General features: G+C 32.2%; 2 protein-coding genes across 2 annotated transcripts in view; one reads left to right on the top strand and one right to left on the bottom strand.

Moving 5' to 3' along the window:
* Window positions 1-4,974, top strand: part of shg (DE-cadherin) — a 177,631-nt gene extending 172,657 nt beyond the window's left edge. The window contains exon 24 of the mRNA XM_089707920.1: window positions 1,610-4,974. Coding sequence (XP_089564046.1) covers window positions 1,610-1,731 — 122 coding nt within the window. The 3' untranslated portion in view covers window positions 1,732-4,974. The remainder of the gene's footprint in view (window positions 1-1,609) is intronic.
* Atu (Another transcription unit) overlaps window positions 1-15,217 on the bottom strand; it is a 463,287-nt gene that overhangs the window by 6,150 nt on the left and 441,920 nt on the right. The window lies entirely within an intron of this gene.

Here is a 15,217-nt window from a genome sequence, read left to right as displayed (position 1 = left end):
TAAAATATACCGGTAAAAAAGGGGAAAGTTTTTGTGGGTAGGATAGGAACGAATATATAGGTATCATTGAGAAAATAATGGAATATAAGGTGTTAAATTAGTGATAATAGCACTAAAAACAACTAGGTCTAATGCTTCGGCAAACTAATTTATTGATTAGTTTTTTTATCAGAACAAGATCAGAACTAAATAAACCGAAGACGCATTTGTAATTATTTTGTCTGTGGTGGAGTTTTGATATATTTGGCATTGATCTCCAATAAAAACGTCAATTGAATATATGCCACTTAAAACCATTTGTTTAAACATGAAACATGCAATAATATATGTAATGAGCCCGAAAACCATCTTCCAAACATACTTTTCCCGTATCAAAGTCCGCACTTTACCCCACACAAGCTAACGCAGCCTCAATGCTGTAGGTGTCACTTACTTTGGCCCACCGCCCGGTGCACATGCCAAAATCGATTTATGTAAGTGTTTAAACAGTGTTGGCACGACTCAGACTTATTTCACACACTCGGCAGCCGAGGTTTTTGGGGAATTAAACACTGTGCTAATTAACTTTGGGAATATCTCTTTAGCTTAAATATACGCCGCAAAAAGTCGGAATTAATGTCTAGATTTTTGCTAAAAGCTTAGCAAATATATTTGACTAAATTTAGGAAAATGTTTAGATTTAGAGTCCCTGACCTGAAATGATATTCATGAATTTCATTTAAATGTAGAACAAATCGAGAAAAACATATCGAGCGAAGCCAAATTGAAACAGCGAGTATTTGAAAACTCGGAGTGACTTTTAAACTTTTTATTAACTACTTCTCAATCATTACTGTAATTGCCGCCATGTTTCAACTGCGTTCGCATCGCTACGATTTAATGAGCCGCATGACGCGCAATACGTAACGAATAATTGAGTTTATTTCCCCTGTTTAAAATACATTTTGATGGTGGCCGCGTAACGTTCACGGATGATCAATGTAAATACAGTATCCCTTTGTGGAAATACGTCAATCTTATTTACGTTGAAATATAGACATATTCATATTTGAACTGTTTGAAATCGCATGCACGATTGTAGCACTTGATTAGCTGGCGTATCATAAATTTATGGTAGTGATAATATCGTGCTATTTGCAGAAACTTGGAGGTTATAATTTATGACTTTAATCAAGTTAATTGTGTGGTCGTTGTTGTGAATTCAGATAAATTAAATAAAGCTTTTTAGTGGCACTACATATTTTTACATCATATTGAAACTATTTGTCGAAACTCACAATTTAAATTTATATTATCCTCTTTGCTTATATTATATACCTAGTAGTATATAATGTGTCACATTTACAGTTACAATTGTATTTAAATGTTAGACACCTTCATAATAATTTAAATAGCCTTCACTCCTACGCAACCTCTTATCCATATGAAGTTAACATGACATTGATAATATTGCGTTAGTCAGAATACGTTATATATACAAAAAGTAAAATATAGTGCGTTATTTCAGGAAACAAAGTGCCTTTTAGAGTTAGAATTTTTTTTTATTTATATTTATTTCCTAATCTGCTATACATGTAGGTTGCTTTACTAAAATATCCTTTATCCACAGGCACGGACGACGAAGACCTAAAATTCAACTACCTATCAACATTCGGGCCGCGTTTCCGCAAACTGGCCGACATGTACGGCGACTCGGACGACGAGCGGCCGCACGAGGAGTCCTGGTGCTAGCAGCGCGCCTGGCTCGTGTAGCCACTATACGTCACATTCCTGTAGACACTTTGTGACATGCGAAACCGTGTTAAACCGTGTGAAACCGTGCGAAACTTGGTGAAACCGTGCGAAACTTGGTGAAACCGTGTGAAACTGTGCGAAACTTGGTGAAACCGTGTGAAACCATGTGAAACCTTGCGACACTGACTGTAACGCGTTAGATCGTGCCTATGCCGTGTTTGTGACCCCACCGGATGAAGTGTGATATTGTCACATGCTGTTCGCCTTACGGTGGGCAGGTGGAAAAATGCTGCATAAATCAATAACATGCGGGTTTTTATTTAGACGGAACAATGTAAACAAGCTTACTGTACGTTTTAAGGATAATGCAAATTTTATTAAAATATATCGTAGTGTATTTTCAGCGTGTCTATCCACACCCTTCGTCAGTCGCTTATAAGAAATTGCAGGTAAAATTTAACCAATCGCCGGTACCTATTCCTAGTGAATATATTTTGTTGGACGCGGCATTTTATGTGGCATTTTTCGAAAGCAAATGTTAATATGTTTTAAGAAATGACTGATTTGTATCGTTGTTTAGGCATCGTTGTAGATACGCCTAAATTATTTCTTGTATGTAATTTTTATATATAAAAAATAAGGACATTACTTCTAACTACACTAACGTTAAGGATACTGTATGTACTGCAATTTTTTGTATGGTTGTAAATTATTCGGGAAAACGTAGTTTCTCGTAGAGTATTATTGTTTGGCAGCATTTATGACAGATAGCGATATGGATTAATTATTAAGTGCCATTTTTTTCGATTATATGTATTGTTTCGTAAAATTTCCTATCACTTTTGATTCATTTTAGAAAAAATATTGCCAAAAATTGGTTAAACTCCCGCCCATTTCGTGGTTTAATTGTTTAAACTTTAGTTTTAAGTTTTTTTTTTTACTTTTTTATGTTAATGACTTTGTCAAGCGTTGTTTATACAATTGATTTGTAACGATATCGTCCAATTATTGATATGGTGCATTTGAAATAAAACTTTTAAATTGAAATTTTAGTTTCTTGTTAACGGACCTTCACGATTAGTGTTCATGTTTCGAGAGACACAAAATTATGAAACAACACAATATAGATTTAGTATTCCACATTAGGACTAATTGTAAATATGTATATTGCATTCTTGTTCTTACTTATGTATAAGTAATTTTTATATGACTAATGTAAGGCGATTGTACAAGGTGTCTTATTATTATGCATATCAACGAATTGTATGAACTAACCGTAGTCTTATATCCCTACATTGTAAACATCTCTTGGTGTCTATGATATCCATTACCATAAATATACGTGAAATACGTTTAACATTGTGTTATTCATCTTAACCTTATACATATGAATAAAACACATTTCATCCACGTATTATTTTATTTTTATTAGACAAAGCTTGCTTGACGAAACTGCTAATAGTCGAATCATTTCTACATTTATTTAACCGAAGCCCGACTTTAATCTTTATACAAGACGTTGGTTTAGAAAAAATAGTTCCTTCGTTAAATAGAAAAATCATCCGAGTCGAGGCAAACCTACTTCTTATAGACTTTTACTCGCTGGCTGTATTTACGCCTCTAATTAAACATTTGGGTCATAGCTTTGCGCCATTAATCTTTTTGATTTATTATGTCCACAAAGACTCGTATGGGCTCTAACAGCCATAAGTATTATTAAGCACTAATTAACACGTCCATGAGCTTCATTTATTTTAAATCCCATCTAGGTTTTCACTAATCAAACATTTTCCAGTGATTGTTTTTCAATATTTATCTAGAAAATGTTGTAGCGTTTATGTTTATTATGATTTGTTGTTCGTAATATGATTTACGTTTTATAATTTTAGCGAATTTGGCGCCTAATTTGACATTGACAGCTTGAAATGTCATAGACATTATTTTTACACTGTAGTAAAAACGATCTCGTATGTCAACTTACGTACCATAAATTATTATATTTTAATTTTTTACTTAGTTCTTAGTAATAACTGGCAGCTTCTTTTGTATTTTTATTAGTATCCAATATTTTGCGTACAAATAGTTTAAGTATCAAATTTTCAAGCGAGAGCCGTTTGTAGTTTAAGTAAGTATAAGTATAAAGTGTTTCTAATTTCTACATTCCATAAAGAGCAAATTCATTACTGTTGATGTATTTTACTAATATTAATATCGGATCAATTATTCGTACTTAGAAGCCGATGGTATGTGTACAATTACACAATCGTTATTGTGATGAAAACCACTGCCATGAGAATTTTTAGAATAAATTGTAATACTTTATGATCTCTTATAATGTTTAATTATATCAAAAAGTATTATTTTAAAACTAACGGCCTCACTTTTTGATTATTTTAATCCATTATTTTTATGATAAAGGGCCTATAATTTCTTCTTTTTCTTTCTAATAGTCCAGTTGAACTAAATAAATAACAAATATGAGATCATAGAGTATAAACGTAATGATTTAAGTGAAGTACCTAAGTGTGTTTGTATTTTAAGTCTATGCGATTGCGTGTTGATGTATTGTCTATGAAACATTTACAATAGGTATATTATGCAGTAATTTGTACATAATTATTGCGAATGTAGATAGAATCAATTGTTTTTGGTTACACGGATGTATTTATACCTAAGCTTTATACTTGTAAGTAGCAACATTGCCTTTACCGATTGTACTCTTTGATAATAATAGATTTTTAGATGATTTTTGCGAAGTTCCAAGCATTTGATAGTCATAAATATTCACTCTACTACTACTATCTTGCTTTGTGCGCGTCGAGCCGAGAGGTCGAGACTCGAGATGTTAGCGTGATTCTTTGTGAGATTGTTATGAAAATTAGACTTTTAAAGCGGAGTTTTTGAATTGGTTAGGTTTTCCACGTATTATTTTTACTAAAATTTAGTTCTGCAATAATTTTTGTTAACTTAGATAGATAATATTTAAACTACATTATCTATGAATTAAAAATGTACGACTTATAATCTGTGTAATCAAAAGCAAAACGAACAGATGGGATCGAATGTGTGTAAAAGCAAGCCTGTAAAAGAAAGAAGTATTTAATGCGTAGGTTTAAACAGAAAGATGAGTCCGACTGAAGATTGTCATATTAATTATATAAATTAGCGTAAGGACCTATAATTTTTAAAATTGTTTATATAGAAATAAAAATATTCAATTCAGCATTGGAATAAAGTGATGAAATTGAATTTTGTTTTTATTTATCGCCTACCTCAAATAAACAGTTAAACTGTTCTCATTAGAAATAACGTGAGCGACGGAGCGCGGGCAATTATTTTATCTGTGACTAAAATATGAAAATTAACTTTATATTTGAGCAACAATAGTGTAGTTTGGTCCAGAATCGCGACGGTAGCACAATGCAATAGCGTAAATGGGTAAACCGCACAACAAAACTGAAATTTGAGTAAACTAAGTAGTTTGGAAGCAACGACCCTAAAGTTTATGGCATTACAGCCAGCGGCCAGCGTTGAAATATTGTCAGTTTAGTCTGTTAAAACAATATAAGCATTTGATTTGAAATGGGTTGTTGGAAATTCTAAAATCGTTTATTTTGACCTCGGTTGCTATAAATTTAAGTAACATGGCATAATTAATTGATATTTCTAGTAATACTTAAATATCATTTCAATGTAAATTGTTTGTAGATTTTAATGTTAAAAAGTTATCAAGTTTCATCGAATCCGTAATAATTATAAATGAACGATATCCAACACTTCAAGTTAAATATTATATTCACTTAAAGTTATATTTATTTCGTTAAAACTTAACCTTGATTTATGTTGTATTCGTATCACGGTATGAAGAATGGAAAATAAATTTTGAGCAATGTTTTAATTTTATCGGAATTGCACCCGTTGCTGTACTCTGCAGAAACTACTTAACAGATTTTGTTGCAATGCCGCTAAAAACACATTCTTATCCTTATAACTATCGCTATAGTAGTATGGTAACAATTAACTTTTATTGGAATTTAATAGGTAGGTAAATTTGTCTCAATTAATCACTCAACCCTATACAGTTCTACTGTAGGTCACTACTCACTATATTCTGTCCAGTACAATAATTACCTGCATCCTCAAAAACAACTTGACCTGCCCCCCTAGACAAGTGACTTTCTATTAGCGTAAAGTTGAATAGAATAGATTATGAATGTATGAGATTGACGTAATCAATCGTCGTCGTCGTCGTAATCAAACGTCAATTTCATACATTCATAATCTATTCTATTCAACTTTACGCTAATAGAAAACCACTTGTCTAGGGGGGCTGCCTTACGTAAGAAAGCACATCATTTATTAACCTTAACCACAGTATTACCATTATTTCCTACAGTAGTGCGACGAATGTACTTGTGCAGAGAAACGGAGGGGAACTGGCGGGGGTCGGGCGACGCGGGCCTCGTAAAGCAAACACGCTTAGTTTGCTTTACCTAGTGGGAAAGGATGACGCAGTCGTATTTTTTGTGTAATAATTTTATTATACATAGGTACTTACATATTCTATTATGGCGCGCACAAACTGTTCGGTTTACGGATGTAAATCTACATTGAAATCCCAGAAGGAAACAATATTTCAGAAAGATTGTATTAATTGTATCTGTTGAATTAAAATCAAAGCTATATATATGTTGTCCTCATTATTTTCTAATCAGATTGTACATCCCAATGCGATTGCATTACTTAGTTAAATGTTATAATATACATTATACAATTAAGAACATCCAAAAATAAAGTGTCCACGTAAATAATATTTAGCAGTGCAATATCTGTAATTATATATTTATGAACAAATAATTACATCAGATTTAATAATCGCAATTATTTTGAATGTACATATGAATAAAGATTTCATCATAATATTAATAATCACAATTGTTTTATTTCCCATTTGTTGCAACCCTAGCGTATTTTCGTGTGGCAGCGTAAGTACCTACGCTGGCGGCGGCATCGCGCGACATCAAAGGCGATTCCTTACTGTAGGAAATAATGGTAATACTGTGCCTTAACCTTGTCGCATATGCTCGACGGCACCTTTATACTGACCAACAAAAACTTCCCGGGTTCAGTCTTCGATAGAGACTGACAATAAAATGTTGATCACGCACAAAAGGATCCTGCTCAGAAAATCTAGGACATTGGTCAATTATATGTATTGGAGAGGTAGTGGCATAGCAAAAAGAAGAAGCAGTAAGGAAAATCTCTCAGTCAGACGTGAGACATCTACCCCTCAAGGATATGTTACATAACTTAAATCTGGTACAATATTTAGGGTCACTGACCAATGGGGTCGACACATATTGTTGTCCAATATCAAAATAACTAAACGCATAACTCATTGTTTATATGGCAATAAAACACTGCGTCTAGACTGGCTTATTTAGGTTTCAATTCTAATATTAATCCCTGTCGTCTTGGCAGCATTTACGTATAAATCTTCTCTCCGCAAGCAAAAACTAGCTAAGGGAATTTTAATAAATATCTTCTCTATTAAAAGAATAGGTCTTTTGTATAAATTCATATAAATTGTTCTTGAAATAATTCAAATAAGATGCTACGTAGGCAAACTCTACACTATTGAGCAAATACTTTATTACAATCCTAAAAGTTGAATAAGCTTAAATTCGAAAATTTATCTGTTTGAGATTATGCATGTGAGCAATGTGTGTGTCTCATACATTCAATAACCGGACGCGCTTACATTAATCATCGATCCAATTAAATTCAGCCTAGAATAACATTGCACTCTACACTCAAACAGCAACATTCAGACGCTAGCTTTAGCCACTATAGCTAAAATATCTACCTGTAGCATTGAGGTATTATTACTATATTATTATATTGTAATGTAACAAAAAAAAAATGGTTTGAGACGATTGACTCTAACTCGTGTTACAAATAGTGTAATAGCGATGTCCTCTCTAGTACGTAGTACATGGTAACTCAATGACCTGTAATAGGTAATATTATACATACTAGGCAAGGTAGGTTTGTGGCGTAGGGACCTCTAGATCTACTGTTCTGTTTAATATTATTTTACCACTAGAAATCCATGTAATCTGTGAGTGTCATTAATTATATTCACATAAATAGAAATGAAGCTAGGCGACTCTACAATTATAGTTCAGCAAAAACACTACGATTTTATTACAATTACATATATTTTATTTTGTTTTCGTCAATCCAAGCAGAGCCGGGACTAGCGACTGGTAAATATTCTCGATCGACGTTTAAGCGAACATTGGCGGTACCAAATAATTTTCCTACCCTCATCCCTTTTAAAAAGTAATCTTCCCACGCGCCATCGCCGCGTGAATAATTCACTTTCATAGACATCAATCGTTGGATGCCTGGACATGTGTTACAGGCCAACATCCGAACGGGGGAATTCTCAGCATTTTGCCTTTAAGCAAAAATTTTAGTTAACTGAAAGAATAAGTTAGATTCTGTGAGGTTGGGAAGAGAAGTAATTTTTAACTTAATTTACTAATTTTAACTAGGTTAGTTTAGACTTGTTTAGGAATTTTAAGCAAACCAAATACTTACACACTTAATGTTTTTTGCTACATTCAAGAACCGAAATTAAGAGAACTTTGATTGCCGAGTAGGTAATTAATTTATTTTCAACCAGATGTTTATAAGATAACGTTTGGAAATAAAATATGAGGCTTAGAAGCAGCAGCTTGACATAAATTCTATTCAATTTCTTAGCTAAATATCAAGTTGCCTATCTGCATAAGAACTGTCTTTAAAACTTGCCCAGTTGTTTATTATCAAGGGGCGCTATTTCGCGCAATGATCTGTGAAAATTGCCGTACTCGACTCTGTGGATTTGGTCAAAATTGGATCGGCGCCAGCAGCCTTATTCCGTGAAAAATGATTTTTTTGTGATTCACTCCCTTGGCATTGCGAGGCTTGTAAGGTTTTAAAATCCATTAGCCTTCCGGAATTAGGCACCTCGTGCGGCTATGGTAATTGGTTTCCCAGATTATAATGAGTTCCATTTCTTCTGAAATGACAGTTATTTTTCAATTTTGTTTTATGTTTGATAGAGCAGAAGATACTTTTTGTGAGGTAGAGAAATTTAAAGAAGGTTTAGGTTTAAAATGGAGCCTAACTGTTTCGTTTATGATGGTTTTAAATTATGTAGCTTTAATTGAATCGAGTTTTACTTACAGTCAAAGTAAAGTATCGATATAATATTCCAACTTAATTTTCTTATCTTTCAAAATTAGTGGACATTTATTATTCGAATATAGCTTATATAAATAAAAGAAAACTTCCTTACAACCTTATAATATCTGAATGTCAAAATTAGAGCAATAATTTCCATTCTTCCACCAAAATAAAGCACAATTTGTTTTTTACTATATGATTAAAAAACCCACTATACTAATTCATTCCGCGGTATTTAATTCGAATGGCCATTTCTTTAGAATATTCCAGCAAAAAAAACATTCTACCAACATTTCAGCATGTGATTATAAAAGTATGTGGTGTTTATGCAAAGCACGCAATTAAAAAACTCACAAGTTATAGTTCGCGTGTTCGTAAGCTTAATAGTGATTAATGCTATGCCACCTCGAACAATTGCTTCTTAGAATAACGCATTCAGTTCAAGAAAATTAGATGTGATTGTTGAAATTAAAGCGCCGTTGGCAGAATCGATAAGAAAAGTAATCAAAGCCCTTAACTTCGACGCGGATTAACTGACAAGTTTATCATCATTTATGACCTATCAATCTTTAGCCTTAGTCTCGGCCTAGAAGTAATCACCATATTTTAATTGTATGTCAACAGATAAAACGAAATGTTGAACAGAAATTACAAACACGATTCGAGTAAAGTAACTAGTAAGTACACTCCAAAAATACGAAGGTAGTTTTGGCAAATCAATAAATCATAATGGATATTATTGAATGACAGACAATTATTTATCCCTAATTTTACTACGCTGTTCTTTTCTTAAAACAGAAAAGATAAGCATTATGAATAGCAGTTTTCCGAAACAACCTGCAATTCGGCGAAAGAACTGCGAAATGATCAAACTCAGTACATTCCTTGTTACCTCCGTACATATAGACCCTGAAAATATATTATTTGAGCGTCATAGCTCATATTCAAAGCAAAGTTTGACGTATCTCGTTGTGACGCCAAGCAAAACATTTTAACGAGGGGTCTAGGATTAACAGTACGGTTGTAGATATAACAAGTTTTTGTTTGATTATTCCGCTGGCTTTCGACACGGTCCTTTTCAACCTTTTGATTGAACGAGTGCTTTGTTATAAAATATTAGCCTTTCTTTGTGACAGGGTTTTGTGATATTGTAGTGATTTTCGGTATAATTTATGCAGGCGCGGTAAGGACTTATTGACCTTCCAAAATTTGTAAGAGAACTTATACTATAACTATGGATATTCAAGTAAATGTTTAGAGAGAAACTGATTTAAAATTAACTTTAAGCTTTAATTTACTTCAGTTAGCGTGAATAAATTAATGAATAATAAAAATTATGACTGGAATACTCGTACCTATACAATAGGGCATTTATAATCATACAACAGCATTATTTTAATTTAGTAATCGCCTAAGCCGACCGTTAATTAGTTCCTAAGCCGATTTAGCTAATCCTATAATCATAAAAATAAAACAATGTTCTTATAGAATAAAAACTAAACTATAAAAGAGTTCTATTGAATTTAAGCGGCTTACAAAGAGAACGGGCAAAATATTCCCGATTTGTGAGGCAATATTTTCTGTACGCAGTGGTGCAATATTTTTGCCAGTCAATCTCTGATTTGGTATTCGATAGGTATCGTCAAAAGGTATTTACGCTTTATAAAAGACAAATAAGTGTAAGTATTTTTTTTGAATAATTTCGAGGCATCTGCAGTATGTACTGTTCTTAAGTAAGTATGAATGTTGGTAAACTATCAATTAACTACAGGCTTTTTTAGGGTACCGAACCTCAAAAGAAAAAAAACGCTTTATTATCAATTTGCTGTCCGTCTGCTGTCCGTTTGTCTGTCTGTCTAACTGTATGTCAAGACCCTTTTTTCAGGAGGGGTGGGAGGGTATTAAGCATATGAAATTTATATTGAATATTAATTAGTGATACATTTTTATTGAAAACATAGATTAGTCATACATATAATAATAAAAAAATCTTTATTTACCAAAAACTTAAAACATTGCATTATTATAGAATATCCAAAAAAGCCTATTTACCTTATTAATCTTGAGAGGCGGTACACAAGCCTCTAAAGTATAAAATAATTTCAATAAAATAAAATAATGATTTAAAATTAATTTTTTTATTGTTAAACATCAGCGTATATGCTATCTGTACGTAAATGAAACACTCGTTGAAGCAAGCTTTTAGCAGAATAAATTCAATTATAATATTTCGTTGTTGACGTCAACAAAATTAGTAAAACAAACGGAAAATAATCCGTTTAAAATCGGTTAACAATTTGTTATGGTCACATAAATGAATATAATAAATACTAATATTTGTGTAGTTTTTATTTATAGATTTTTTTTGTCAATGTTAGAGCTTCTTAGAGTTCTTCTTGTTAGAGCTTACCAATTTTATTGACAAATTCCATCTAACTTTAGATAAATATCAAATATCCTGTTTCCTTATATATTCATTAATAGAAATGACGAAACATTTAATTATTTTAAAATATCTTTTACTTTTATGAAATCAAAAAGTAAGAAATCGACGATTAACAATCTGAATTCAAATTACAGATAATAAAACAAAGCGCCTGCTACAAAAGTATAAATAATAAGGAAACATTATTTGCCAAGTGAAGTTCTTAAGGGATTAAACTTTTAATTAGGAGATTTCCCGTTCTATAATCATCGTCCTTTGTCGGCGCTCGGATGTAGGTACTTAAGATGAGACTCAGCCAATTTGAAGTATTTTCGAACAATTTAATATCTTCATAAAAATTTAATTAAAAAGACTCCGTCTTTGTTATTTGTGCTTTGAAATGAAATACGAAAAAGACATACGATTCTTGCTATCTAATTATTATATTTATAAAAAGCGTTAGCTTCTAATTTCTCTTTGTAATATATTTTAACGCGACACTTCAAAAGCTTCATAGGAGAGAAATACGAATAAATTGTTGATTTGATTTTTTATGAATGCCCAAACAGAAATATTATGATGTAGGTACGGCAAGGTGAGAAAATTCGCTTAGGAATTAGGATGGTCGCTTTAACAAATTTTGTACATAAATCTGAATAGATAACATATAAATGATACGTTTCTCAGTTTTGTGGTCAAAATAATCTCTATTATAAAGCTATAAGAATTACCAGCTCTAACACCACCACCTTAAAACGTAGAAACTAGTAAGTAATTTGTATGTTAACTTTTATTTAATCAAAAAGTCCTTTAAAAACAAAGGGTCCAAATATGTAAATCCTATAGCCGTGTCACAGCTGTTAAGACGTTCAATTGTTCCACCATTCTAGCTAAACATATGTTTATTTCACTGAATATTTATGAAAGTCGTGTTGACGCGGGTCCGATTTGGCTGAACGTCGAATTTTTAGTTCTGGACCGAATCAGCGATTCATTTGGATTCCATTTGTGAATAGCATTTGGCCATTATTCGATTAGTTGATATTTGTATTCACCTATGTGGGTTTTTTTTATAGGAAATGGGAAAGATCTTAGGTTGAATTAAAGCTATTGATTGATAAACTAAAGGCTTATAAATTGAGTGATTATGAATTGGTTTGTATTATTGTTTTTATTTACTCTACAAGAACATATTACAATTTCCTTGAAGACGATATATACTGATGGCACAATTTTTAAAACAGGAACATATTTCAGACGTAATAATTATGTTATTAAAAATTAATCGTGTAATATCGTACGTTGACATAACCCGTGATTACGCAAGGCTAGCATCAATGCAAACAAATCCATATCTATAAACATCAATTTGTCTGCGGCTCGCATTACCGTAACCCTAAATCAGTATTTTAGGCTGAAAGTCGATTATATGCTAACGGCTATTTGAGCATAAATTCAAGGCATAAAATATCATTATCTAGACGGCCGTAGCTAAGATTATTTGCATATGCGTAAACTAGAATATGGCCCAAGGGAGCCTGGTATCGGAGTGCTTAGGCAATTTTGGGAACAAATTTTCGTCGAACGGTTTGCGATATTTATTGTTTACGCGATGTGATCGCTTGAATTTCTTACAATGGCTGATGTTTTAGAACTGACATTTTAGTTTGAAGAGTTAGGTAGTAGTTATAGGCATGGCTCATGGCTGATTTATTTGAATTTGAATTTCATATTCTTATATGAAATTGACACATGAAGACTTTACACTAACTTGGTTTTCTAGAGCTTAAAATGAAATCATTATAAGTTCCCTTATTTTCAGGTTGCAGTACCTGTGTGTTTTGTAAATGTAAATATTTTGTTTTTTATATGTATAATAAATATCAGAGAGGAAAAATATAGCACGATCATATTTTATCCCTACAACCGTTGCAAAATAAGTGTATATTAAATGCCAAGATGCTAATAAAATCTACCTTCAGTCCTAAAAAAATTCTCTCGCAAATAAATTTTACCCGTAAACCATAAAAAATGCAGAGTCTCATAAGCATTTTTCACATAATCTTAGGGATATGAGGGCTCGTATCGTTTGATCCGGAACCCGAATAAGTTTACAAATGTTTCGCTCACAGTCGCTAAAAGGTCCTCGTTTGTTACGCTGCGTTCACTGTGTGCACACCTCAAACTTAAATTTATCCAATCAGTCACTATATTCAAACTATATTACTACTAATTTACAACAACTTTGAGGTGCTTTGAAATCAACAAATTTCATAGATATTAGTTACCAGTTTCTTCAGGCTAGTGCCGGCAGGAAAGACAATAGTTACATTATCAGTTGGTATTATTAAGTACTTACATTTAAGTACTTAACCTTCTAGGATTACAAAAAAAAAATCTAAAAAATCTCTAGCTGTACTTTCGAATTCTCATCTGCACTCAGTTGGACAGCTTACAAGTGACGTCATTGTGCTGAATCTTATTATTTTATGCTCTTATATCGTTCTAGATAGGTCACCTGGTGGTTCAAATGACCCATAAATTTTTCAACATGGGCCTGTAGTCTATAATCCGGGATATATCACTAAGGATAATCTGATTTTTGAAAGTGATTTTCTTAATCGTTTTGAGATTACAAAACAAAACTTATAACAATTTTATATAATAGAATAGGCAGATATTAGCCACCATTTGCACAGATAATAATTATTATTTATTAGTATTACATAGGTCGTGTATAATTTTAACTCGTGATCGAATTTTTTCTACTCTTTCTAAATTTATATTTATAAAGCATTTGAATGCCATAAAACCAAAAATATCAAATTCTACATAGGTTGTGTTTTTTTTTATCATACTTTATTTACCGTGCACACAGCCTTATAGGTTTCTGTGATTGACCCTCATTACCTAGCGGAGTGCTTTTATTTCGGATCTAATTCAATTTGAAATAAACGCCTTTATGTTATTTGATGACACTTTAATTTATTGTAACGTAGGTCTATTTTACTCAATTTTCTTGCCACTCTGTATAGGATTTAACCCATTTCAAAATTTCTGAGAACTTGTTATATCCTTTATGGTATGGATTACGTTTAGATTTGGGTTAGGGGCTTATATTGAAATTAAACTCTAAACTAAATACTAATTATTTTATTTGAAAATTTAATTAAAAACGTAAGCTTTTTAGTACTTACAACTATAATTTTCTTAAAATAAGACGAACAACGCATTTCTAAAATTTTATACTTTTAAAGATGAGAGTAAAATCACTTTTTTTTTCAATGTAATTTTCTAATTATAAGCTCCGAACGATCACGTGTCAACTTAAAGCTTCTGCTGAATGAAACAAATCACCTCTAACTTCTAAGCATTATTAAACACATAGTTCAATATAAATTAGTTTACCTTCTGAGATATTTCATTAAATACATCTGACCACAAAGACGATCCAAACATCTGCCTGTTATTTTGTATACAGTTACATTCAGTGTTGCCTTGCAGTCACTTTGGTAACTGAAGACACAAGCCAGATAGTTGATTAGTTTGTATATTCAGAAGAGAATAGTCTGCAGAATTACCTTGTAACCTGAGTGACTGCGTAGCTTATGAGCAGGGTTACAAGGTGCTGATTTTCCAAATGTTTTACTCTAGGTATGGAGAATACTTTGGCTTTAATTGTTATATCAAATAGGTAATGTAGCGGACGATGTATTTATAACAATTTAATCTTAATTAAGTGTCGTTTAAATTTCAGCGATGGAATGATTGTTATCTAATGTTTCTTGTTATCTAAGAGTCGGGTATCGCATAGAAAAGAAA

Source organism: Colias philodice, chromosome 20, assembly GCF_061535455.1.
Source record: "Colias philodice isolate Cphi_HAF_F1 chromosome 20, ilColPhil1 Martin Lab GWU primary, whole genome shotgun sequence".
Lineage (NCBI taxonomy): Eukaryota > Metazoa > Arthropoda > Insecta > Lepidoptera > Pieridae > Colias > Colias philodice.
Note: the sequence above shows the minus strand (reverse complement) of the source record. Positions and strands in the feature narration are given on the sequence as shown.